At 40.9% G+C, this 26397-nt stretch overlaps 1 protein-coding gene across 3 annotated transcripts; it reads left to right on the forward strand.

Moving 5' to 3' along the window:
• n4bp3 (NEDD4 binding protein 3) lies at positions 1-24931 on the forward strand. 3 transcript variants are annotated; one of them, XM_086084594.1, is made up of 10 exons: positions 1-210; positions 15905-16176; positions 16270-16405; positions 17711-17923; positions 18932-19053; positions 19124-19319; positions 19929-20021; positions 20085-20330; positions 20409-20652; positions 22608-24931. In XM_086084594.1, the coding sequence occupies exons 2-10, from the start codon at positions 15938-15940 to the stop codon at positions 22961-22963; spliced, it is 1845 nt and encodes a 614-aa protein (XP_085940720.1). In that variant the 5' UTR covers positions 1-210; positions 15905-15937; the 3' UTR covers positions 22964-24931. The 3 variants fall into 3 exon arrangements, with proteins under 3 accessions (XP_085940720.1, XP_085940722.1, XP_085940721.1); XM_086084595.1 differs by lacking the exon at positions 1-210 and adding an exon at positions 6204-6614; XM_086084596.1 differs by lacking the exon at positions 17711-17923.
• The last annotated feature ends 1466 nt before the right edge of the window (positions 24932-26397 follow it).

A 26397-nucleotide genomic window follows, 5' to 3' on the forward strand; every position in this document is an offset into this window, starting at 1 on the left:
TTCTCCCAGCCTCTCGTGTTTCCGCTCTGTCCAAACGTTTGAGAGGGAAACGAAACGCTGCCTAATCCTCATGCCAGTGTGTGTTCCCGCGAGCACCGAGCGGGCTGATCCGAACCGACGCTGGGAAACTATCCTCTTGTTTAAAAAGATCCCATCTACAGAGAGAGTCCCACGCTAAAGAAAGAAGACATGTCCTGCGTGCGGGATATGGTGAGTGCCAAACAACTTCTTCATCGTTGTTTATGCTTATACTTAAACATCGCTTGGAGGAACTTCCACTATCAGTCTCAAACTGTATCAAGATGACTATTTGATGTATCACAGACCGAGTCACTTCTACGGTGGTCCTCGTTGCGGTGTAATGGAGTGCTTTCGAACCTTTATTGAACCAAGGCACATCTCATGGCACGCCACCAGTCACAAAAATATGCCTAATCAAATAATGATGATGGGTGGCAAAAGAGCATTTAATTGTTCTTTCTGCTTGTTATCTAGATGAAAAAAAGTAGTAAATAATTCTCTGACCAGGTAAGGAAAAAATAAATAATTTATCACAGTGGTTGGCAATTATTGGCGTAATAATGTGTTGTAAAGTGTTTGCTGTGCACAGCTGTGAATGTTTGGGTTGAGCTCACGCACACACACTAGAGTTTCTTTTGATGCTCTGGAGTATAGGGACAAATGTTGTGTGTGTCACTCACTCTGTGTGTGTGTGTGTGTGTGTGTGTGTGGTGGTGGTGGGGGGGGGGGGGGGCTCAATGTTGGGGACTGCCAGGCTGTCGTCGTGGAAACCAGAGGCCACAGGTGACCTCTGACCGGGAGGGCTCTTGGAGCGTAGCAGGAAGGGTCTTTTGAGCGAGATGGGCTATGTGTGTGCGGGCTGACGCAAATGAAGGATCAGCTTGACAATAGAGGCACAATGGATGTTGTTTCGGAGAGCGTGTGGTATCGTCAAGCGTGGGTTATGGGTACTTTTACTGCACGTTTGGCTGTCACGTGGGGGGCAGGGGGGGGGGGGGGCATTTGCAGTCTTGCTGCTCTTTAGCTCAATGAGTTAGTGCAGTCGCAGCAGTGAAATGACTGTAGTGGCTGTCGTTTAACATATGAAATGTTTTAGTCTGAAACATCTTTAAAGTAATGTATGGATTAGTCTATACTATACTTGGGGAAACCGTAACTGGGTCCCATGTTGGATTCAAATGTTATTTTATAAATAGTCCTTGTTGTCATTAATTTCTGTCTGCTTGGTTTGTACAGGTGTTTTAATACGTTGTCTGTAACATGCAATAGGCAATGAAAACGTTTTACACGAAGGCAGCATTTTATACGCTACACTATGTGGATGTCGAACCCAGTTATTATGTAAATTAGTTCCACTGTTAGGTAACAGTGACGCAGAACTTGCTCACATTTTCAGAATAGACAAATAACTAAAAAGTTTTACCTGCTTGTTTACACTTGTACTTGAGACCCAAATATGTACAATTTTGAGATTGGAATCTTCTTGACTATGGCCCCGGCTCCTCCCACCCAATGGTATGCTTCTTCTGAACCGTGATACAAGTATAAAAAGAACAGTTAACCACTGTAAAATAATTCTAAAATAAACTAATAATACTTGCCTTTTGAAGATTCATAACATACGTAATGAATGTAATATAATATCCGATAAATTAGTAATTACCCACATATTTATTTACCGAATGTATTTTTTAAGAGATGCGCAAGTATTGTTATCAGTTTTATCCAAAGGTACTTGAGATAAAAAAAAAAATCTGACGTGGACTAAATCCTCCTTGCCAGTAGTTGGCGCTACCCTGCAGGGGTTTGACACTTCGCCGAATCATCGTGCGCTTGAACAAAAGAAAGAGAATGTTTTCTGTTCACAATCATGTCACTGCGTTAATGGAAATTTGATGTATCGTTATCAGTCTGAAAAAAATGGTATCCAACATCCCTAATAATTTTTATTATATATTAAATTCAATGAACATAGACTCTTAAAATTGAGTAAAAGTAACCCAAATTATGTGAGACAAGTAACCCAGTGGGCAAACAGGAACCGAGCCAGTGCTGGGTTATTTATACACCCTTAAAAGTGCTGGGTCAAAAATAACCCAATTCTGGTAAAAAATTAGACCGGCTCGCTACTTGGGTCAATTTGATCCAAATTTGGGCAACCCAAAGTTGGGTCAGGTTTTGTTGTTTTGATACAAAATGAAATTGGGTCAATTTGACCCAAGTAGCATGTCGGTTCAATTTTTGAACAAAATTGGGTTATTTTTGACCCAGCACTTTTAAGAGTGTACACTTTGTGTTGAGGATTTGGCGAGCACGTTGGGGTCAAGATTAAAAATAATACTAACATGTTTTAAGAAGATGCAAAGATGCACCACAGCAAATCACTCGCATGAAATGTTTGGCAGGGTTTTTACACCAGATAAACTTGCTGACACAACAACCCAACATGTTCTCAAACCGCTACATTAAAACTGTCCAAAATGGTGACTAATCTGCCCAAAATTAAAACTTCAACCCAAAAATAATCAACCCAACCTTAATCTGCCCAAAATCTACAGCTACCCAGCCAGTGGGTTAGGAAAACTGTACAGCTCAGCATTTTTTTCAGTGTGTGTGTGTGTGTGGAATAGCACTCACGCTAAACGGTAGCATATTTAAGTACATAAGAGCATTCTTATCTCACTGTGCGACGACGACTTTGCCCATTAGTGCATCCTTTTTTCTGCAAGACAGCTGATGCGACAGCAGCGACATCCACATTCAGCTGATAAACATCCCACGGGCTTGTGCGTGTGTGTTACTGTTTTTAAACAGCAGCAGCTGATATAATAACACCGCCCTGCCAACTGCTGAGCATTTGTTTCGCAAATACAAATCCCATATGGGATTGTTCGCGTCTGTTGCCGGGACGCGTATGATATGAGCATGTATACGTTTTTCTCTCTCTCTAATTGCCAAGTAGCATGCATGCGCACGTCAGATCACTCATGCATACTTTGGAGTCCGGCACATGGTCCAATGGGACTAATCGGGCCCTTCTTCCCCTTTTTCTCCACTTCCTCTTCTTTCAACTCTTTCTCTCAATGTTAGTCCTTAATCCTGAGGTTATCCTCATCTCATTGACTCTCTGTGAATGTAGAGCTTTTCACTCCTTGGCTGCGCTCGTCCTTTTTTGGACTGGTGTGATTAAAGAAAGGCACAGTGGGAGTACTTGGTTTTATGTGCAGGGTTCGAGCACCGTCGGACATTTCGCTTTAGCCCCATCCTGGGTGTCCGGTTATGGTTGGTTGTAATTATGGAAGGTCAATTCATCGATTTGTTGTTGCAGGTCTATGAAGCTTGAGTTATTTGCTGCAGAACACACTTAAGTTAATCATTATACCCAAACGGCAGGTGGTTCCTTATAGCTAAAGAAGGATGTTGACACTCATGCTAGTTACTTGTCTAGGGTGACGACTGGACAACCCATAGAATTAAGATTAGAGGAATTTCACTTTTGCTATGCAGGTAAGTGATAACATAACAAGTTTTACTAATAAAGCTTCCTAGTCTTAACAAATCACATCATTCATTCTGAACATCAAGTGTCAGGGTCTTGGTGCGAGTATTCAACGTGTGGGTTTGGGCACACCGAGGTGACCCAAATGCTCATTTCCATCAATCCGAAACTCTTAAGACGGCAGATGAAGCAGATATGAAGACGCAGCAAATGAAACAAATGAAACAAAAGTGTTACGGGACAGGCAGGACCCACTGACCTTCGGTGAGGGAGGGAAAAAGTCTGCGAGTGCAGAAGGGCGGACAGACCCCTCACTGTGCTCTTTGTCCCCAAATGTCGCCAACGTCAACGGAAACAGCTAATCGCGCTAACTCTGACAGCGCCTCACGCAGGGACTATTGTCTTACTATCTATTGTGTTATTAATCAAAGTAAGGCACAGTCGTTTACCTCAATGCGGCCTTATCGTCTTTTTATTGATCTGCTTTATCACCATTAGCGTCGCGCCTGCATTCACGTGCCGCAATAGCGCCGACGGTCAAACACTGTTTTGTTTGGAGAAAAATTCAAGCAAGACAAATGTGACACATTTAAGCCCAACACTGCGATCACAGCTGGTTTCGTGAGGGGTTTATCTCAAACCTGCAGCATGTACGTGCTAGTTGAGGTCAGCTTTAGGTCAGGTGTCGCCATTCATCTTTGCTCACTCTTGCTAATGGCGCAGGAACGGGTTCTAATAAATGATACAATGTGTGCGTTTTTCGTACTCCTACTGATGAAGTCATTAAAAGGAGGACGTTTGAAATTTAAAGGGGAAGTCAACCCCCCCCAAAACATTCTTGACAACAATATGTTCTATGCAGCCCCACTAGTCAAAATACAGTATTTTGGTTATTGTTGCGTTAGTAGAATATGAGTTAAGCAGCAAAATCCAGCAGTTTTTATCAATATCAGAAGGCGGCCATTTTGCCACTTGCTGTCGACTGAAGGTGACATCACATTTGTTCAGATCTCAGGTAACAACCAATCACAGCTCAGCTTCAGATAACAGCTAAGTTGTGATTGGTCATTGCCTGACACCCGAGCAACTATGATGTCATCTTCAGTCGACGGCAAGTGGCAAAATGGACCCCCCCTTCCCCCCCGAGATGGATAAAAACGGCGGGATTTTGCTTCATAACTCATATTCCCAAAATGTAATATCAACTCATTCACTGCCATTGACGGCTATAGACAACAAAAATGCATTTGAACTATTTCTATTAGTTTAACATTTTTTTTCCACTTTTGTTAACAAGAGTATAAAAACCTACATTTGATTGTACATTTAGAACAGATCGTGAGTTAACTAGTGAAGTCATGCGATTAATTACGATTAAAAATTGTATTTGCCTGACGCCCCCAATTTTTTATAATCGTTTTTTTTTTTAATTGTGTCAAATTATTACATTTTTAATTGTAATTAATTGCATGACTTCAATAGTTAACTCACGATTAATCACAAATTTTAGATCTGTTCTAAATGTACAATAATTTTTTCCCCTAGGTTTTCATACTATACAGCCATCAATGGCAGTGAATTAGTTAATTAGAATGTCATGTTTAGACTAGTAAGGTCACATAACATATTATTGTCAAAAAATGTTTAATGTTGACTTCCCCTAAAAAACAAACAAACCCCCCCCCCCCACCCCCCAAAAAAATTTGTTATAACATATTTGTGAAAACTGTCAATTTGACCTGTACATGAGCAAAATGAGTCGATGACCACTCCCACAGCGGTGCCGGATTTACACCGGTCATAAAAATAGGCCGTTATTGGTTTGAAGTTGTATTTAATTTTTTGAATGTACAATCAATTGAACTTGAACCCAAATCTTCCTGTGATTGTGGCCTGACAAATCGGCTTAGCTCCAGTTGGTTTCGGACCTCGGCTAATGTTATTTCTCAAATGCCAGACAGCCTATCTGCTTCCTGTAATGTTATTGTCCAGGGGAGTTTAGACAGAGGAAATGAGTCTGGTCCAGACTGTCCTCTCATTTTGCGACAGGTCCAACAGGTATGGAATCTTTAAGCAGGCTCCAACATAGCCCTGTCTTTAGTTTCTCCAGCTATGGATCTCTGTAAACATTCTTATGTCAAGCCCGACAGATGATAATCTCTGGAAGCAAGAATGTATGAGCCTCTGCGGTTATAGAGGTAATGATGGTTCAGCCTATCATTGCAGGGGTCTTTTCATGTGGCGTTTTATTTTTTTTCTTTACCTAAAAGGCGATATTCAACAGCACAAACAAGCCCAGGAATGTGTTTAATAGCTTGCCAGTCTTGGCTTGGCTTTATTAAATAAGATTCCTGCGTGCCCACCCATTGGTGCCATCTTTAAGAAGTCAGTAGACCACTGAGCTCTTGATTCGAGTTGATCCACACCAAGTCAAAGAGAGGAAATACAGAAGTCGTTTTTTTGTTTTTTTTTCCTGCAGATTTAGAGAACAATAGTTTGATTCATGTAACCTGATACAGCGCCGTACCCGTCCGGTAGCCCATCTGACAATCTGACTATTGTTCATGCTGGGCTCACCACTTCTTGCATTTTCTTGTGTCAGCCTTTCAGCCCAAGTCGGATCCTTTATTAGAGAGTAAACACGCATGTTGCGTCGGTGTGTTTTTTTTCCTCCCCGATGAGGCTGCCGTGTGTCAATGTTGGCTCTGGACCGTCCGCTTCCAAATGCGGATCCACATGCAGGCCTTTTGTCTGCCGGGAGAACAGGCAGAACAGGTCCGACCACACGGGTCCCTAAAGTGAGTGCGCGGTGCACAAAGAGATGAGCAGGTGGAGAGCTGGAAAGTACCAGGTATTCAATAAAAGCCATATTAGGTTAACTTAAGTGAGAACAAACACTGCTCGGCCCTCAAGCGCCGCTTTACAAATGAGCTTAGCTTCTGTTTTCAAACCATGCAGTCATCCTACAAGGGACTGTTTAGGACCACGCAGCTCCCTCCCTTGCATCAGGCTGACAAACAGGAAGTCCTATGACCTGGTTATCAGTTGGAGAAACGGAACATGGGATAAGTCACAGATTTAACTGGACAAACAGGTAACGTCATTTTTTTTTCATGATTTTCGTATCACGGAGAGATGAAACTTTGGCTCTACTTAAGACTTAAAGGTCTTATTATTGTTTTGCTTGTTTTATTCAAGATGATCCAATATTAAATTCTTGCTAATTACTAATAAGGAAATGCTGACTGAATTACATGTAACTTAATTAAAGTTCAAATTAGATTCTGCAAAAACTTATTGTGATGCTGATTTAATAAATAGACTTGGAAAAGACATTTTGGAATTTTGTGGGGTTTTTTGTATTCAAATGCAATGTATTTAATTACTTATTGTTAATTTGATTTCTAATTACAATTATGCTTAAAATGAAACTGGTTAACAGATCATTGCGATTATAGTTAGTTAGTTAGTTAGTTAGTTAGGTCAAAACTAGGAATGGTTTGATCCCGATCATGCGTTCTGCACCATCATATATTTTCAGCTGATCAGAATTGAGGGGAAAATCCGTTTATTTATTTATTTTTATTATTTTTTTATTATTTAATTATGGGCTACAAAGCCACAAAATAATCCAGAGGTCCACAGATATTGCCAGCAGAAGTGGCAAATCCAGGTCCAGAAAGTAAAAACCCTGCCATAGTTTGGCTTTAACCCCTTATGCTAGCTAGCTAGCTAACTAGCAGGTAAACGAGCACCCGGGGAGCTCGCTAGCTACCATATAGGGCTAAAGCCAAACTGTTAGTGGGGTTTTTACTTTGTGCGCCTGGATTTGCCAAAAAGCAAACAATATATACATGTACATTTTTTATACTATGCAACATCGCAACACAGCAAGTGGGAGAACATTCTAGTCGTTGTCTAACGTGAAGCTAACTTCATGTAACAATGATCATGTCTGCAGTATGGAAATATTTGAATGTGGAAAGCAGTGACCATGCGGGGTATCCGATCGAGACTCGGCATCGACAGATCCTCAAAATCAGGTGACTCTGACTCGGGTGCAAAAAAATCTGATCAGCACATCCCTAATCAAAACGTACTTTCAATAGGTTGACCTTTTATTGCGTTTAGTATTGTGGGTCGGTCATTTCTGCTTTCTGTTGCTATTTCATTCAAGGTTTCAACTTTGAATGTGCGCATGCTTGTGGAAACACTTATTGACATGCCAGTGAGATGAGCACAGTGAACGTTCACAGTGCGACTCACCTAATTAGCCACAGAGAATACTTTTTTTTTGTAGTAGAGCTGAATTGGAATTAGCAAACTTTGACTTTTCAAGTCATTACTTGCGGGCAGATGACATCACACTGAGCAACCTCCCCATTGATTTTTCGTGCTAATTAACACGTGTTGGCTGATTGTCCTCAAAGTGGAACCACATGTTGCTTAAAAAAGACACCTTGGATTAGCTGTGTTTGCTGACCCATGCAGTGATATGCCTTTATTTACATTCTTTTGTATGTGTTCTGTCTGTATATGTAATTACCACTTTGATGGTCCATTTGCGTCGTTGGAATTTTTAGATGTCTTTTCGACCCAAGATGCGTACATAATTAGGTTGCTTTTGTTGTTTTTAACAGTGGTTCCATTCATGTTTCCATAATGGCGCGGGCTCACGCTCGCTGTACTGTTGTCATTAGAAACAGTGCAAGGAAGTTGTTTCCACAAACAAATGGCCAAACGAACAGTCAATAAAAAAAAATGCTGATAATCAGCATGTGTCAGCATCAAAGTGTGCAAACTGGTAATTTAGTGCCTTGTCAAAAAATCTGAAAAGCATTGCTTGGCACTTTAATGAGTCTGACTCATGATCAGTGACTGCTGTCCACTCTGTGACCCACAGCCTCCTGTGTAATCTATGTGGATGCACATTCGCTGCAGCTGTAGACTAAGTGTGGGTCGATGTGGGAACCGAGCACGATTTGTGTTGCCGTAATTACAAAAGGGTAACTCCTACGTGAACCGCTCCGGGAAACAAAGAAGCTTCACAAAAGAGAAGGAAAACTCTCCCCACTCTCTCTCTCTCTCGAATGAATTTAATAAGAAGCTCGCTCTCCTGTGCTGTGCTTGTGTCTAATCAGCTCATCCGAACCTCAAACACACAGTATGATTAGCTAGTAAAATGACCAGTGATCAGGCAGGCCCATGTGTAGTTCTCATGGATCTGCCGTTTTTTGAGGTCATTCTTAACTGACCCAACACACAATCCTCCACTTTAGTTGCAATGGCAATGTTTGGATTACATGAAAGGCACATTAATAATTAGCCAGGGAGAAATGCGAAGAATGTAACATTTCGTTCCCCGTTTCGTTCTCTCAGTTCACATTCTTCCCTAGTCGGAACTGTTGCTTATTTTTAAGGGGGGAAGTCAACCTTAAACATTGACAATAATGTTATATAGTACCTCACTAGTCTAAACATGGCATTCTGATTAATATTACATATGTGTGGAATATGGGTTATGAAGCAAAATCCAGCCTTTTTTTATCCATCTCAGGGGGCGGCCATTTTGCCACTTGCTGTCGACTGAAGATGACATCACAGTTGCTCAGGCAACGACCAATCACAACTTACCTGTTTTCTGAACCTAAGCTGTAATCCCTTGTTAACCTGAGACCTGAGCAACTGTGATGTAATTTTCACTCGAGTGGCAAAACGCCCCCCTGAGATGGATAAAAACGGCTGAATTTAGCTGCTTAACTCATATTCCGCTAACGCAATATTAACCAGAATACCGTATTTAGTGGGGCTTCATAGAACATATTATTGTCAAGAAATTTTTGGGAGGTTGACGTTACAACCTGAGCACAGACAAACACATACTGGCCTCACAATGTGGTCAGCTAATATCAGGCAAAGTGTTACTACTACTACGACTACTAGTAATTAATACTAGTAAATCAGGGATTCAAATATTGATGTTGTGTTTGTAGACAATACTGATAAATGTGTATTTGGTGTAGTGGTTAGCACATCTGCCTCACAGTTGGGAGGTTCTGGAAAGATTCCCATGTGTAGTTATTTGGGTTTCTCCATGCACTGTTTCATTGAAGACTCTCAACTGCCCATTTGTGTGAACGTGCGTGTGAATGCTTATTTGTTCATTGATGCCCTGAAACTGATTGCGGACCAATCCAGGGTGTACTTTGCCGCTGGTCCAAAGTTGATGGATGGAGAAATGCTTTGTTTTCACCACTTAGGCTGATTACTGTGGCCCATGTGTGTGTGTGTGGGGGGGGTGCAAAGCAAACAGACGCCAACCCCGGGGGTCAGGTACTTATCCTTATTCTCCTAAAGCTAATCTTACACATGTGCATTCACCAAGGTTAACAAAAACTAAAACTCCAAAAACAATTTTGTTAACAAAATTTTAAAACAAAAATGCTTTTTAAAAAACAAAAACTAACTGAACCTACATTTTATGTTTACAAAACAAACTAAAACTAACTATAATTACAGCGAAAATGTCCTTAGTTTTAGTCTTTGGTAATTAATTTAACGCATGAGCCTTTGGGGATGATTTTAAATTTGATTTTAAGGATATTTATTTCACCGGAATAAGGACATTTGAAAGTGTCACACAGAAGTGACGTCACCTAGCAGCAGCCAATAGAAAAACACCTTCAGATGATGTCGCTCCGAGGCAACAACAAAATGCAACGCTAGGTAAGAAATTTGTTACTTTTCTCATTTTATCATGGTGTTTGTCAAATATTGCGCACAGGCAGAGGTGGCAAATCCAGGTCCAGAAAGTAAAAACCCTGTCACAGTTTGGCTTTAACCCCAGGTGCTACCTACCTAGCTAGCGAGCTAGCTAACGAGCTAGCTAGCTTACATGGTGCTCGATTACCTGCTAGGGAGCTAGCTAGCTAGCTAACTAGCATCAATAATGCAATTTATCCTCTCCCTGCTGAAAAATAAACAAGAGTGCTAATACACGTGCATGTCCTGCCTACACTGTCCCTCGGGGGACCCGATTTTACACCAAAATAGCCTTATGTAACATTTGTCAGATACAGATCAATATGCAGCAGCGCTATTTCAACCAGCAGTAACCCTAACCCCACATGACAACAACTGTAGCTGATAATTGAATTCTGTTTAAAAAATAATAATAATACCGTTATTGTTGCAGAGACCAAAATGCGTTCAACGACAGAGCAAAAACATCTCAGCTGAAGGCTCGATGGCTAACATGAATATCAGACTAAGGGGACTACTAAATAGTCATAGTGGGATAACATACATTAAAACTGTGCTAATCTTCTTAGCATTTTAAGCTTTTTAAATCCTACATGTTCTCAGATTTCGATGAGTAGCCCACTTTGTGGTGTTGGTTGACACAGAACTGCTATCAAAACAGACACAATTGTGCTTTTTGCCTCCGTAATCTTTGAAGTTACAATTTCCCAGTGTCCATTTTGTTTTTTGTTTTTTGTTTCAACATGTTCTCGTCAGCCCCGGTCCCTTGTGTCACCCAACCGGCTCTCTCCAGCCAATCTCGTCTTGTCCAGGTTCCCATTATACTTGGGAACAGGCTTTGACCACTAAGTAGCTGACGGCAATGCAAATGGCAATGTCTTCCTAGTTTCTAGTCTCCTAATTTTGTGTAAAAAAAAAAAAAAGGGCAATTGACCTCATTGCGGGCCTTCAAGCAACATCCTCACGATGTGACTATCTGCTGATTCGATCACGTACTTCCTGTCAACACTTGTCACAAGCAGCAGAATGAAGTGCGCTGCCGGCTTAGAAGAGCGCAATCGTCGAACGAGCAGTGCATGCAAACGCCACCATCGGGCCGGGCTGACGAAGCTAGCTCAGCTACAGCCTCTAATTGTTAGCTAGTTACTCATTATGGATGAGAGACGCAGACGAACCCGGCGGCTACCCATAGAAGACTTAAGAAAAAGGAGGACTGTGAAATGTTTGTTCTCCGCATCTGAGGGCAATTTGTATGTCATGTCCTATGTGTGAAATATGACATGACACAAGCTACACACGTACATGGAAATGCGGCAAAGGGATGCCTGTGGCTAAACCGAGCCGATGTCATTCTCGTCTCGGGAGCGAGCAGACGCAACTTGGCACAAGTGGTCCACTATCGTTGCGAAACACGGACGGCGACAAGCAGCCTAAAACTCAGTGACTCAGTGGCGGTCAAGGGTGGTGACGTTAAAGCTCAAGTGTTCTCGCTCACACTGTCTTCATTGATGGCGTCTGCTTGAGCCACTACGGGGTCAAGCGGCTCGTATTTGTTTATTGCTGCAGAGAAAAGCTGCTATTGAGCACTCGGAGTGGAGACGCCAGACACAAAATAGGGCAGTGGATATTTTAGGGACCTGGCAACTACTTTGATGTTTTCATATGAGGAAAAAAAATGGAGGGACCCCAACCATATAAGTAGGCTATAACACTTCCAAATATTTCTTCCAAGAGCATTTTTTTTAGTGACTAGAAAAAATATTCACAAGTCATTGAAATCCTCCAATTTATGTATTCATTCAATTATTTATTCACGGAGACAGAAAGACATAGATTTAAGGCATGGAATGGTCAATATGAGGGAAAATAGTGACGAAAGAGCTGACAAACAGACCATAAACCAAAGAGTGTTGCTAGATAACAAAAGTATGGAATGTTAAGGAGGGACCAGTAGAGAAAATCCCTTTATAGGTCTTTAAATTCCACCCACATTGGAGATTAAAACAAGCCGTCCATTATTTTCTAAAGGCCTGATATCAGCCAATGTTACATAGAGGACCCAAACTGCCAAAATTCTAAATAAATAAATGAGTAAATAAATAAATGCCTATAAGTGAAAATAAAAACGGATATCAAAAATATAATTCGAAAATTAAATCCCCAAAAATAAATACAAATGTAAATAAAAACAACTATAAATATATATATATATAAATTTAATTTTTGAATCATATTTTCATATTCGTTTTTATTTTCACTTTTAGTCATTTATTTATTTTTAATTTTGGCAGTTTTGGTCCATACTGCCAGGACGAAATATTATTGAAATGAGGGGGCGGTCCTCAGCGTGTCTTGGGTTGGACTCCGCCGTTGCAAACTCAATGGTCGAGTGAGCGGGTCGGCGAAAGGAAGTCTCGCCGGCTTTGCATTGGAAAACTCCAGCAATGGACGAATATCTTGTCCACTGTCATCCACAACTTGCGACTTGAGTTGTTCGACAACTTTTTTATTTACATTTATATATATTTTTTTTTTAAATAATTTTTTTTTAATTATATTTTTTTATATCTGTTTTTATTTTCACCTTTAATCATTTATTTATTTATTTATTATGTCAATTTTGGTCCTCCATAATATTATAGCCCTGGTTCTGAAATATAGCTAGCTAGCTATATTAGCTAACGCTAGCTAGCTCGCTGTCGAGATTAGAAATAGATAGATAGATAGATAGATAGATAGATAGATAGATAGATAGATAGATAGATAGATAGATAGATAGATAGATAGATAGATAGATAGATAGATAGATAGATAGAGAACTCAAGTGTTAAATCTCACTATATCACTGCAGTTAGTGGAACAGATTAAGTGAGGCCAAGTCCAGCCTTCACTGAGCTCATGTGATGTAACCAAGTGTGCGCGATGTGGGAGGTTGAGACGGAACCTGCTAAGTTACCCCACAAATGTAAACACACTTTGATATGAGGCAAGGGAGGCTATCTCCGTGGGGGTAGAAGATCCGGAGCTCTGGAGTTTTTTTTTTTTTTCCAAGCCTATGTTGAGTGACCCGCACGCAGTGTATGTGAAGCGTCCGTGGGAGTGAGCGTTCGGCGCATCAAAAAAAAACGACAAGTCCAAACCCGCGTTCTGTGAAGTATCTTTGGAATTTTCCTTCCACTGTGCGTGTTGTCGTGGTGCTGCTGACTGACCCGAGTGTCTCTAAGCATCTGAAATGTCTTCTCTTCACACTCAAGTGTCAGACCTCTTTCTGCTATTTTAGGAGGGAGTTTGTCCTTGAGAGCCTCCACTTGAAAGCGGAAGGTTTTGTTGTCTTTGCGGTTGTTGTAGATGTGGCAGTTGTGTGGGTTATACAAAAACGAGACACCAACATTTCCATAGGGGAAACCAGAGGGAAAACAGTAGTATGTGTTTTTTTTTGTTGCAAATAAACACTTGCTGTGTAATGAAAAGCTTGTCCATCGGAACTTTTAAAATGCAGAATGCTTCACAACGAGGGATGAACAATTCATGTAATAGCAATAATACATTTCAAATCTCAAAGGCTATCATTTTGGGGGGAAATTCTTAAAGTGCAAAACCCTCGAGGGGGGGGGGGGGTCTTGACGAGTCAGGTCTAGCTTGCCGCTGTACATTTTGCCACGTCTCCGTCTGGTTTGTTCAGGCCAATAAAGTGAAGGGAAATGATGGAAAACAAAATGGGTGCGAGTTGTCTCAAGTCCGCCAAAGATTGTTGTAGGTCACTCTCACCCCCGCAGCTCAGCTTCCTGTCGAGCATCAATTGGCTTGCTTGGCTTAATAAGTCACACCTTCTCTCTCTCTAATTGGTTGTTTTTCTCTGATGTTTTAGTGTAACGTTTTACATGGCGGCTACGTGACTAAAAACATGATCGGCTTTCATCTGAGCCTGCCTGAGTGGCTCCTCTTCTCGCTCACTATTTCCACAATTTGCATAATGGCTAAATCTGCGGCAGTGTAAAGCACTTCATGATGTGTTAGAAGTTAGACATATCAACGCATATACTGAATGTTTGGAAGGTGAGAATCGAGAGGCGGGCAGTACGGGGGCTCAAGTATGTGATTTTTCCGGTTAGGGTCATGCCAAATTATACTAGCTATTATATGATATTACAAAACTTCAGATAATATCATAGATTTTTTTTATTTTTATGCCAGCATATTTAATATAAGGCCTAAATGCCTTTCTCACTTTTTCATTGAAGACTGAGAGTGGGAATGCTTGTTTGTTGATATGGGCCTTAAAATTGATTTGCGACCAGTCTATAGGAAATGTATTTTGCACCAAGAACAAATAATCATCTTTATAGAAATTCTGCTGCATTTATGGCTTTTCAAACATTTTATGGCCTCTGGAGTTGCTTAAATCAATAAACAACCTTAATGAAGTCATCGTAAAGGAAGTTAAGTGCTGATGGGTTAATGATTTATGAACATGTCAAATGACATGTTATTGACATATTTCTTTTTGGAGTCACTCAACTAACGATGAATTTGATAATCAATGAATTTGTCGATTCATGTGGTAATTTCCATCCCTTTATTCAAAAACAAGACATTATTTCCAATAGTAACACAAGAACGCATAAATATAAATGAATACATTTTCAGTTACTGGTTTGGTCCATAACATGCCAGGAAATCAGCAAAAGTGTTGACCACTGTTTACCAAAATAAAAGCAGATGTTTGCAAATGTCTTATTTTTGGGTGAAAAACAAAACAAGAAAAATAATCTGCTTTCATGGATGATTAAAGAAATCAGAGATTTACTGTTGAGAGGATGACATTTTAAGAAGTTGGACAATTTTAAATGAAGCAACGTATGATTAATCGATAGTCAAAACAAAATGATCGATTCATTTGAAAAATCGGCAATTTGTAGTTGGAGACAATTATCTCAGGGGATTTTTTTTGTCCCATTTACTGTACCTGTGAAGGATGGATGGATGGATGGATGGATCTACCATTTTATCTCGAGAGTCAATTGCATACCACACTGAGCATCCATTTGAGCAATGGTGCGCAGTCGTGTGACTTTGTTGGCATGCAGGACAAGGATCTTATCCCCCATGAGCTCTGCAGTTGTAACCTTGTTGGATCAGAGTTACGCAACAGGCTTGCCATTTGACATATGCTGCCCGACCTCTGGGTAAACATCAGCCTCATATGCCGCACGTTAGTTGCTGCCGGGATGGCCGGACACAAAGTTCCTGATGGGTAAAAAACACTTGTGAAACAACTGCGAGGACACGGTGGGTATTTTAGAATAGCTGTAGGATGTTTGTTGCTTTTGCAAAAAAAAAAAGTGTCATTTTACATGCATTGTTGTCTCACGGGCTTGCGCGTGTCTATGTGTGTGCGTGTTTAGCTCATACTGAGCTCTGAGACAGCTGCTTGTACACAACGAGGAGCACAGCTGATGACATCCACTCAGGGTAACAAAAGGGGCAAAAGGTGGAGTGGAGAAAAAGGGAGGGAGGGGAAATAAACTAAAATGAGCATGTAACATTTAAAATGTCAGGATGAGAAGTGTAAATCTTGACCCGTTCATCTAACGCAGCGTGTTTTTCTTTTTCTCTTTGCAGAGCACCTTTCCTCCCTTGTGAGCCGTGTAACCAATGGCAGCCTCGGTCCAGACGCTTCCTCGTCCTAGTAAAAACTTCCAAAGCCCATTCCCGGCACCGTCCTTTTCACCCCGCTGCAACATGGGAAGTGTAGGCAGTCTGGTGGAGAGGCCCGACGTGTCTCCCACTAAAGTCAACAAGGCCGTTCCCCAGGTGAGGCCCAAACCGACAAACGGGCTCCTGAAGAAAGGCTTCACCCAGAGGGAGCTCCTCAACTACCTCAACATCGCCAGGTTGGTGATGCCAATAGGAGGCAGATGCCGTCATGGTACGTTCCCAAGCTTGTTGTCACATTCCACGGCTGATCTATTGTTTTCCCCAAACAGAAAAGAGCCCAAAGACATCATGGCCTCTATTGGTGGGCGTAAGGAAGAAGAGCTATATGCCAAGGTCTTTCACAAAGATGGCACAGAGATTGATTTGACCAAAAACTCACTGCCAAGTGGAGGAAAGTATGAAAAGGTAAATGTTCGAGTGCACCATTTACTAACATTCTTTATTACACTCTTAAAAAAAATAATAATTGGGTCAACAATAACCCAAATAGGATCAAAAAGGGGTTGACCCAACTTTTGGGGTTATTTACCTTTTTTTTTTTCACAACCAGACAAGACTTAACACAAAATTTGACCCAACGTTTTGAGTCATCTATTTCACCCAAAACGTTGGGTCAAAGAAATAACCCACAGAACAACAATGTTTTTTTCACAGCCGGACAAAACTTAACCAGATACAGAAAAGTTGGGTCAAAAGAATAACCCACAACCAGACAAAACTTTTTGGACAAAATAACCTTTTTTTTCTTCTTTTTTGTGCGCATTTTTGTACAAAATAATCCATAAAAAAAAAACTTGTACTAAAGAACACATTTTTGGGGGGTGGGTGGGGGCGTGGGAGGGGGGTTGTGTTATTTATTTGACCCAACTTGGTGAAAAAAATATTATAATAATTATGGGTCAAGTTAACCCAATTGTAACAAAATAAACATTTTTTTGATGGTTTTGTGCCCCCAAAAAATTGGGGTCAAACTTTACCCCATTGGCAGTCCGTTTTTGACACCGTTTTTGGGGTTATTTTTAACCTAACACAGAGTTATGAGGGTAAAAATAAGTCAACTGCTGCACAATTAAAAGTATCACAAGACAACTCGCACTTTCTTAGGCCAGGGATGGGCAGAACAGCATGTGGGTCAAAAATAACCAAATTGTGGGTCAAAAAGGGACATTGACCCAAGTGGCAGACTTTGTGGGTTTATTAATTTGACCCAAAATGTTATATTTGTGAGGTCCTGGGATCTGGAATAAAAGACATTACAAAAAAAATCGTATTGATTAAAAATAGTGTCCCTATACTTCTGTCCTGTCTTTATAACAGCAGAAGTTATATCTAACCGCATGGTGCTTCAATAACGCCATACTTTGTTTGAGATACAGTCGAAGAATACATTAATAACTTCCAGGCAGCCACGTGGGTGTCTTATATTGACATACAGCCAGTGGCTAGCTGCCAAGGTTGCGCTAAATGGATCAGTATCATATTTATACCGCACTGGACGCATCCTTCCAACGCCTCCGCAGCATGACAGCAGTCAATCAACCGTTTATTCCAAATCAGTCGTAAAACCGAGCAAATTGAAGTTCAAAGAAAAATATTATAGATTTGTATTCTTTTTAAAGTGTGATTTTTGTTTCACAGTCAAGCATCCACATATGTGATTTCCAAAAGTCTCTTAAATACCATCACCCCCCCAACCCCACCCCATCCCAGGCTCGCTTTAGGTCATCTGCCTTCAAACCCGTCACTCCCAAAAACTTCAGTTCCATGCAGAACCTGTATCCGTCTTCCAAATCAGAAGACGCGGTCCACGGCATATCTAATGGGCTGCACAGAGCCTACGCCCATGTCTCTAAAACGGTCTCCAGCTCATCTTCCTCATCCTCACCCTCAGGTCAGGGAGGCTCCACCACGGTTAACAACAAGGTACTCTCTCTTCTGTTATCATTCGCAAAACTTTCACCTGATCCCAATTCAGCGGAAGAAAATGTGTTCATTTTGCCAAAGTCCGACTACAAACAAGAACTAGAATGGTTGAGTGCTAAAGTTGAACCATTCACAAACATTTGTGTTAGTTTTTTTTTTATCCCGAAATATCACCACTATCAATAGAAACCTATGCTACACAAAAACGCAATTTAACATCACGCAACATTGCCACATACGTCTTCTGTAGCACTTCATAATCATATTTTAATTAACTGACATGACAAAAACATTTTAAAAATGATGAAATAAGTCATACTTACCAGAAATGCTGACTTTGAAATGTATTAACATGCGCAGATCACTCCAGACATGTTTCGCTAGTCCAAGATGGCTGTAACAAACTTTTACCTTGATCAACCAATCAGAAGACAGGAACATACTGATGTGTTTGTGGGCTGAAATCTGATTGGTCGAAGGGTCTCACTGAAGGGTGGAGGCTCTGGGCAGATTTGAGTAAAATGGCAACACATCACTGCTGAAATCTGATTGGTCAGAGAAACCTTGATACCCACCTACATTAATTAGAAGCAATGCAACCAACAGAAACACTATGAAAAGGAAAGAATAGACTCTGGGGAATAAATTAATACAATGTCATGGAACAAATATTGATATTTGAAGGGATGCTTGACTCATTGAGCCATTTTCAGCAGTAAAATGTTAATATTTTGTCCGGAATTAATTTCATAACTTCATTATTTTTCATGTACAATTAATGCCTTAAAAAACAAAAAATGTCCACTTGCTGTCGACTGAAGATGACATCGCCTGTGCTGAGGAAGTAGGTAACGACAAATCATGGCTCACCTGTTTTCTGGGTTTGCCTAGCAAACTGAGCCATGATTATGAATAATGAAGTTATCAAATTCATACTGGATAAAATGTTCACTTTTGACGGCTGAAAATGGCTCAATGAGTCAAGTATCCTTTGCTATTGCTGTGTAGGCTCATCCCTCTATGCGCGGGCCGAGCCAGGAGGACGACAACCTGTCGGACTCGGGCCACAACTCCATGAGCAGCCTGCCACCGTATCGGCCACCTTTTCGCCCAAACTTGTCTCACATCAGGTCCGTGTCACTGCCCAGCCTTTAATAAAGTGTTCCGTTTTCTTAATAACACCATTTTAATGGCGTGTAGTGCATCTATGGGCCACATCAACACCATCGGCTCCCTGGACCGCACCCCTCTGGCCGCCAAAGCTGTCGGGTCGGGAGGTGGCCCCATCGGGGAAATGGCGTGTCGCAGCATGGCAACGCTCAGCCGCCTGGTGCCGTATGGAGGGGAAGCTCCGCCTCCTTACGACTGGACGCTCTCTATGTCTGTAGAGGAAGTGGTGAGTAAGATCATTGGAGTTAACTCATTCACTGCCATAAATTCATAAAAATAAAAAAAATTGGGGGCGACAGGCAATTTTTATTTATTTATTGTAATTAATCGCATGACTTCACTAATTAACTAACGATTAATCACAAATTTTATATCTGTTCTAAATGTAAAACATTTTTCATACTCTTGTTAACAAAAGTGGAAAAATATTAAACTAATAGAAATACTTCAAATTCATTTTGGACATTTATAGCCGTCAATGGCAGTGAATGAATAAAAAAAGAAAAGAAAAAAAGATTATTAAAAATTTGGGGCGTCAGGCAATTAATTTTTTTTATTGTAATTAATCGCATGGCTTCACTAGTTAACTCACGATTAATCACAAATTTTATATCTGTTCTAAATGTACAATAAAAAAAATTCTAGGTTTTCATACTCTTGTTAACAAAAGTGGAAAAAATGTAAAACTAATAGAAATACTTAAAATGAAATGTTGCTATAGCCGTCAATGGCATTGAATGAGTTAATAAAGATGTTCTAAAAAGCATTTTAGTTTTTTTTACTTCTTTAACTATAATAACCTTGTTCCAACGCTCATAACATGACCTCCTCCAAGGTGCGGGATCTCGAGGAGCGGCTGGTGGAGAAAGAACACGAGCTGAAGCAGATGAGACGAAACCTGGACGAGAGCGAGGGCGCCATCGCTCAGGTGAATCCCACGAGTCGTCCGTCTTGTCTGAGGCCTGCGCCTCACGTGCTCGCTGCCGTGTAGGTGTTTGAAGGCAAACAGCGTCTGTGGGAGAAGGAGGTGGAGGAACTGAAGCGCCTCTACGCCGCCAAGCTGCGGCAGGTTTCCCAGCATGCCCAGCGTTCCCAGCGCAGTTTCCAGTTGCAGCTCTTCAAGGCCCAGCAGGAGAAGAACCGACTGCGAGACGAGATCGATGGTCTTAAAGGAAGCCAGGAGGGCGGAACCAAGGAGAAGTTAATTACTCCCACCCTGGAGGAGACACAGTGGGAGGTGGGCGGCACTTTTATGACTCACTCGCGTGGACTTCAGCGAATTCGACCTCACTTTTCGCCTTTCGTGCCTCCGAAGGTTTGCCAAAAGTCCGGCGAGATCTCCTTGCTGAAGCAGCAGTTTCGAGACTCTCAGGCCGAGGTGACCCACAAGCTGAGCGAGATCTTCCGGCTGAAGACGCAGCTCAGGGAGACCCGCCTGGAGCTCCGCAACAGGGACAGCCAGGTGGATGCGCTGAAGCTCATCCTGCACGGCTCCCAGCGTCACAGGCGACCCTCTCACAGCGCCAGCGACCACGGGAAAGGAGACGAAAGCGCGACAGGTAGCGTTTGCCGACGGGTTAAACACACTTGAATGGTACTGTACTTTAAAAATTCTGTGTGAAAATTGATTTGACATTTGAAAAACTGAAGAAAATAGACAAAGTGTTCACTGAGCAACTCGAGCGTAAATATTGAAAGAATCAAGGCGCGCCCAACCCTGTGTGACAACATGAACACATCAAGTGACGACATCAAGGACACGGTCACGAGATGATCTGGGCCTGTGTAGTTGAAGGCAACACTATTAATTTGTTGTATAATTGGCAACAGGTGAGTATGCAGGTTTATTTGACCTTCTGCCATCTAGTGGAAAAGTGTTTGCTTGTTCTGTGTAGATGGATGAACAAATATATTACAATAACCCCCCCCATCCATAGCGCCTTTGTGCATTTTTTTTCACAGTCAATAACTATTTTGGTCTAATTCTTGTTACATCACGTGTAATTCCACTTTCGATCACTAGATGGGGGCACACTTGTTTAGTTTGAGATGGTGCTAATTTGAAAGAAGAAGAATGAAAACGGGACTACTGTATTTCAGCATAATGTCGTTTTTGTTGAAAAATATTGAAAGTCATCTGCTGTAATTATGCTTTTTACGCCTACAGAAAGCGTCGGCTGTAGTTTTTCATTTTATAATATAAATCTTTGGGCATGATTATTGATTCATATTGTGAGATGATAAGTTTGTTAGTTTGGAAAAATTTGATTTTTTAGTAGTGCTCTCTGTCATTGTATCATACGTGTTTGTATTGTTTTAAACCTAAAAAAAATTAAGTGCCTTAAATGCTATGAAAACATGCCTATAGATTATTTAAATAGGGATATTTCTATATTGTGAATTTTGCTTATTGCACGGGAAGCATAACCACCACAATGGGGCGGTTGTGCCATAATGGCATTACTGTTTTTTTGTATACATTTTTGGACTAATTATAATAGTTGGATTCACCCAACCTTTAAATATATATATATATATATATATATATATTTTTTTTTTTAAAGGTTGGGTGAATACAATGATGAATGAATGCCATCCATGGGGGCGGCCATTTTGCCACTTCCTGCCAACAGAAAAGGACATCGCAGTTGCTCAGGCCTCAGGTAACAACCAATCACGGCTCAGCTTGCAAACATCACATGACCAAACTCAGAAAACAGGTGAGCCGTGATTGGTCATTACCTGAGCCCTGAGCAACTGTGATGTCATTTTTAGTCGATAGTAAGTGGCAAAATGGCCGCCCCTGAATAGATAAATAAAAACGGGTGAATTTTGCTGCTTAATTCATATTCCACAAAAATAATATTAATCAGAATAGCGTATTTAGACTAGTGGAGCAGCATAGAACATATGAAGTCATTCACTGCCATTGACGGCTATAGACTTAAAAAATTCATTTAGTTTCAAAAAAATTTCCACTTTTGTTAACAAGAGTATGAAAACCTAGATTATTTTTTTTTTAAGAAAAGATTATTAAAAATGAATTACATTTTTTATTTGTAATTAATCGCATGACTTCAATAGTTAACTCACGATTAATCACAAATTTTATATCTGTTCTAAATGTACAATTTAAAAAAAATCTAGGTTTTCATACTCTTCTTAACAAAAGTGGGAAAAATGTGAAACTAATAGAAATAGTTCAAATTAATTTTTGAGTCTATACCCGTCTATGGCAGTGAATGAGTTAATGTAAAGACAGCTTGCTTTGTTGTGCGAACTGATAACTATGTAAATTTGTGTGCGTGTTTTTAAGTGTAGGGGCCACTTAGGGGCCCGTCTCAATACTTTTGTCCATATAGTGTCTGTGAGGCATAACGATGGTCATAAACCACTTGGTTATTTTAAGGGAGAAAAAAAATGAGGCGATGACCTCATTACAACGCAAGCAGGTCAGCCGCAGACGGCTCCGCCGGACCGCCGACGAAGCATGTGACCCATCTTTTGCTCGTAGGAAGTTGCGCGGGCCCGACCGAGGAGCGTCTGCGCGCCGAGCTGCTCCTGGAGCGGCGCCAGAGCGAGGCCCAGGCCGCGGCTTTCGAGGAGGAGAGGCGCACATGGCAGACGGAGAAGGACAAGGTCGTCCGCTACCAGAAGGAGCTGCAGGCCAGCTATTTAGAGATGTACCACCGCAACGGCGAGCTGGAGAGGGGGCTGCACCAGCTGAGAGCCGGCCGAGAGCAAGGAGGGGGGGGCGGAGGCGTGAGTTTGGAAAAGGAAGAAGAGCCGAAGAGCGGCGCGGAAAAACAAGAGGACGCTTCGTCCTCGGGTTTGCCGTGGATAGACAGGATCGAATCCTCTGAGATTTGAACGTGGCGACAGGGAGGACGAGGCGGGAATTGTTTTCAAAACTTTTACATTCAAGATGGCAACCATGATTGTACATCATTTTAGACACCTGTCATTGGATTGTCATTGCATTATTCACTGTCAAATTAAGAAAATGCTGTTAGCGTTTGGGCATAATTCTGTTCCATATATTCTTTGACAGAGAAACGTTGACATTTAAAAAAAATGAAAATAATTATGAATATTCTATTTTTAAATCACATCCGTCCAAAACCAGCAGAAGACACAAGCACATCCTACGTTGTATGTACAGTAGAAGTTTTCCTCAATGTGAATCTGTACATAAACAAATGATTATCGTGTGGAATGTTGTTGTTATTCTACTGTTGCTGCACAGCTTTGACAATAACCAAAGGATTCAGAAGGGATTTAGTTGTAAGCTTTTTGCGGATTCAGGGAGGAAAGCTGCTTGCGGATGTTTGGTATCAACAAGGACTCATGTTTGGTGCCAACATTTAACGCAAGTTTGTGAAGACTGCCCCTACTTAACTCATTCGCTGCCATTGACGGCTATAAACGTCAAAAATTCATTTGAACTATTTCTATTAGTTTCACTTTTTTTTCCACTTTTGTTAAGAGTACGAAAAGTTAGAATTTTTAAAATTGTACATTTAGAACAGATGTGAAATTTGTGATTAATCGCGAGTTAACTAGTGAAGTCATGCGATTAATTACAATTTTAAAATAATCGCCTCTTGCCCCTAATTTTTAATCATCTCTTTTTTTTTTATGAATTTATGGCAGTAAATGAGTTAAAAGGAATTCCGTTTGCTCTATATTATTTATTTGGTTGTTCCATAACTAGATTCATTTTTCAAAAATAATTTCCAGTTGAACACATTTTGTAGAAACTTTATTTGGACGTACGCCGCCATTGTTATTTACTTTATTAGAATGGCGGCTGGCTCTTTGCCGAGCGATGTCAAACGCATGCAAAGAAATCAAGTTAAGCCTCGTCGCGTTCCTAAAGAAACGGCAAGCGATCGAGAAAGTCACCCTGCCCCGCGCCGTTCTCTCGTCGTTCACAAGACGCATTCAAGAGTTTTGATCGTCCCTTTAGGAACGCTACGAGGCTTGCCTTGCTTTCTTTAAAAGCGTTTCGCATTGCTGCCGCCGTTCTACGTCACTACGCACTGAATGATGCGTTGCGACGTAAATAACAATGGCGACCTACATCCAAATAAAGTTTCTACTAAATGTATTCGACTGGAAATGATTTTTGAAAAATGAATCTAGTTACAACCAAATAAATAATATAGAGCAAATTCATTACAGTCGGGGTTCCTTTGAAAAAATTGACAATGTTACAAGAGTATTCATGAGCTTTTTGCTTTAATGATATATTTTGCAAATAACTAGGCTGGCCTTCACTTTGGAAAATGTTGTGATTCCCAAACAAACCAACCCCCCCTCCCTAAGTTTCTGTTCCAATGTTTTTTTAACGGACACAAGCAATAAATTAAACTGTATTGCAGGGGTGTCCTAACTATGGCACGGGGGGGCGTTTGTGGCCCGCTGTCCATTTTAAAGCGGCCCGCGACATATATTAAAAATCACAATTTGCAACTAATAAATATTTTTTCGAAATATTCAAAGATGATCATTATTTACAGTTAAACACATAACATTAGGGTGAATCAAGGTAATACATTTTGGTTTCCGTCACTTTTTGCTCTTTGTCGAAGTTCAAATTGTGACCATATCACATGAAGTGCTTTAAAAACGGTCATTTTACGACAGATTGCTCTTATTTTGGTTCTGAATGTGGAGATGGGATTCAGCTGCTGTTGAGTGCAGGGGCAGATATTTCCTGGTGGGTCACAGGGTCTCTGACCACCCCAAAATCTTGTACAATTTGCTATAAACAATATACAACTTCTGTATTGGCTGATTTTGGTGTACTTGATTAAGTAAAGCAATTTCAAAGTAGTCCTTGCGTCCTTTGATTTCTCTGGGAAAAGTTTGGACACCCCTGCATGAACCAAACCAACAAATGTTTAGGTTAAGCTCAAGCTAAAAATGAAGTCAAATTAATATAAAAGACAGTTTATCGCCTATCAATGAGAGCTGTCATCTACATTGTGATGTATATTTGAATTTGTATAATTGTTCCAATCTAAAGCACGCAATTGACATTTCTGTATCTTCCTAATGAAATAACACTGACCTGCTTTAATATGATTTTTATGCGTCTTAACAACAATCCAATGCATGACGCCGATAAATGTATTTTTCGACATTTGACCTTTCCACATACTGTTGACTCTCATCTGCTTTCTTTTGAGTTCAATCGGCACATCTTAGCCTGAATAAAACGGAATGTTGGTGTAAAAATCCCAAAAGTTAAGAAGCTTTTCTGATTAGAGCGATCTGGACTGAAACGAGCAGAAATCAAAATGCTTGGACTGCACCCGAGGGTCCAGACGTCTGCCGCTCCCTCGGAGGGCTTAAAAAGCAGCACAAAGTGTGCCAATAAAAGCCGAGGACAGGCGCTTTATTGCGGAATGAACAAGAGCGCAGCAGAAGCTTTTGGAACTAATGTGGCTTTTAGAGGTTTAGCCTTGGATCTTTATCTCGGCCTCTCCCGCCTTAACAGTGAGGGGCCTCCACTGAGATGGATGGCTCGGGGGGGGGGGGGGGGGGGGGGGGGGGTTGTCTCAGTGAGATAAATTAGGAATTGTTTTGCGGCCTCTTACAAGGCATTATGCAGAAGAATGATGCAGGATGTAATGTGAATAGCAGAAGCTGACTCACCAGGTCCGTACCTCGACATTTAAAAACATTATATAAACAGGGTTTAATATAACTGCGGCGCTCAGGAGAGGCGATCTGCTGGAGTAGGATGAGAGAAGAGGACATTCTTTGCTCTGTGGGAGGCCTGCAACACTCAATGCAATCATTTCGAAATGTAGCAATTATTTTAGGTTGAAAATGACGTAACTTGATTGACAATGGTGAAGGCGAGAGAGGGTTCTTGACGGGTCTACTTACCATAAGGCCAAAAGGTGGATCTCATGAAAATGGATCAATAACGTTTTTTTTTTTTAAGGAATGCAGTAGAGTTGAAAAGATTACTAGTTTTAATCATGAAGACATATTAAAGTGGTCGAAATGGTAAACTTGTATTCCTTTATTTTTTTTAAATATAAACTACAGTAAAATTATCGAGATGATTCCTTGATAATAACAAGTATTATCGTATTGTATTTAGGACTTTAATACTTCGTTACCGTATGTTTCCACTTACGTACAAATTAGGGTTACGTCTCCAACGTAGGAAGCGAACTTGTTCATAAACCGAGGACTCCCTGTAATGACTTCAGAACGGACAACATACAGCAACAATGCCACCTAGTGGCAAAGCCTACAAACACTTTTTTTTTTTAAATATACCA

This window comes from Leptonotus elevatus, chromosome 9, assembly GCF_054856555.1.
Source record: "Leptonotus elevatus isolate MCC_2025b chromosome 9, RoL_Lele_1.0, whole genome shotgun sequence".
Taxonomy (NCBI): Eukaryota; Metazoa; Chordata; class Actinopteri; order Syngnathiformes; family Syngnathidae; genus Leptonotus; species Leptonotus elevatus.

Excerpts from the sequence above, each read along its gene's own strand:
- n4bp3 (XM_086084594.1), top strand. The coding sequence starts at position 15,938 with ATGGCAGCCTCGGTCCAGACGCTTCCTCGTCCTAGTAAAAACTTCCAA. Across the intron at positions 16,406-17,710 it reads GTGGAGGAAAGTATGAAAAG|GCTCGCTTTAGGTCATCTGC; the intron begins GTAAATGTTCGA and ends ACCCCATCCCAG. Across the intron at positions 17,924-18,931 it reads CCACCACGGTTAACAACAAG|GCTCATCCCTCTATGCGCGG; the intron begins GTACTCTCTCTT and ends ATTGCTGTGTAG.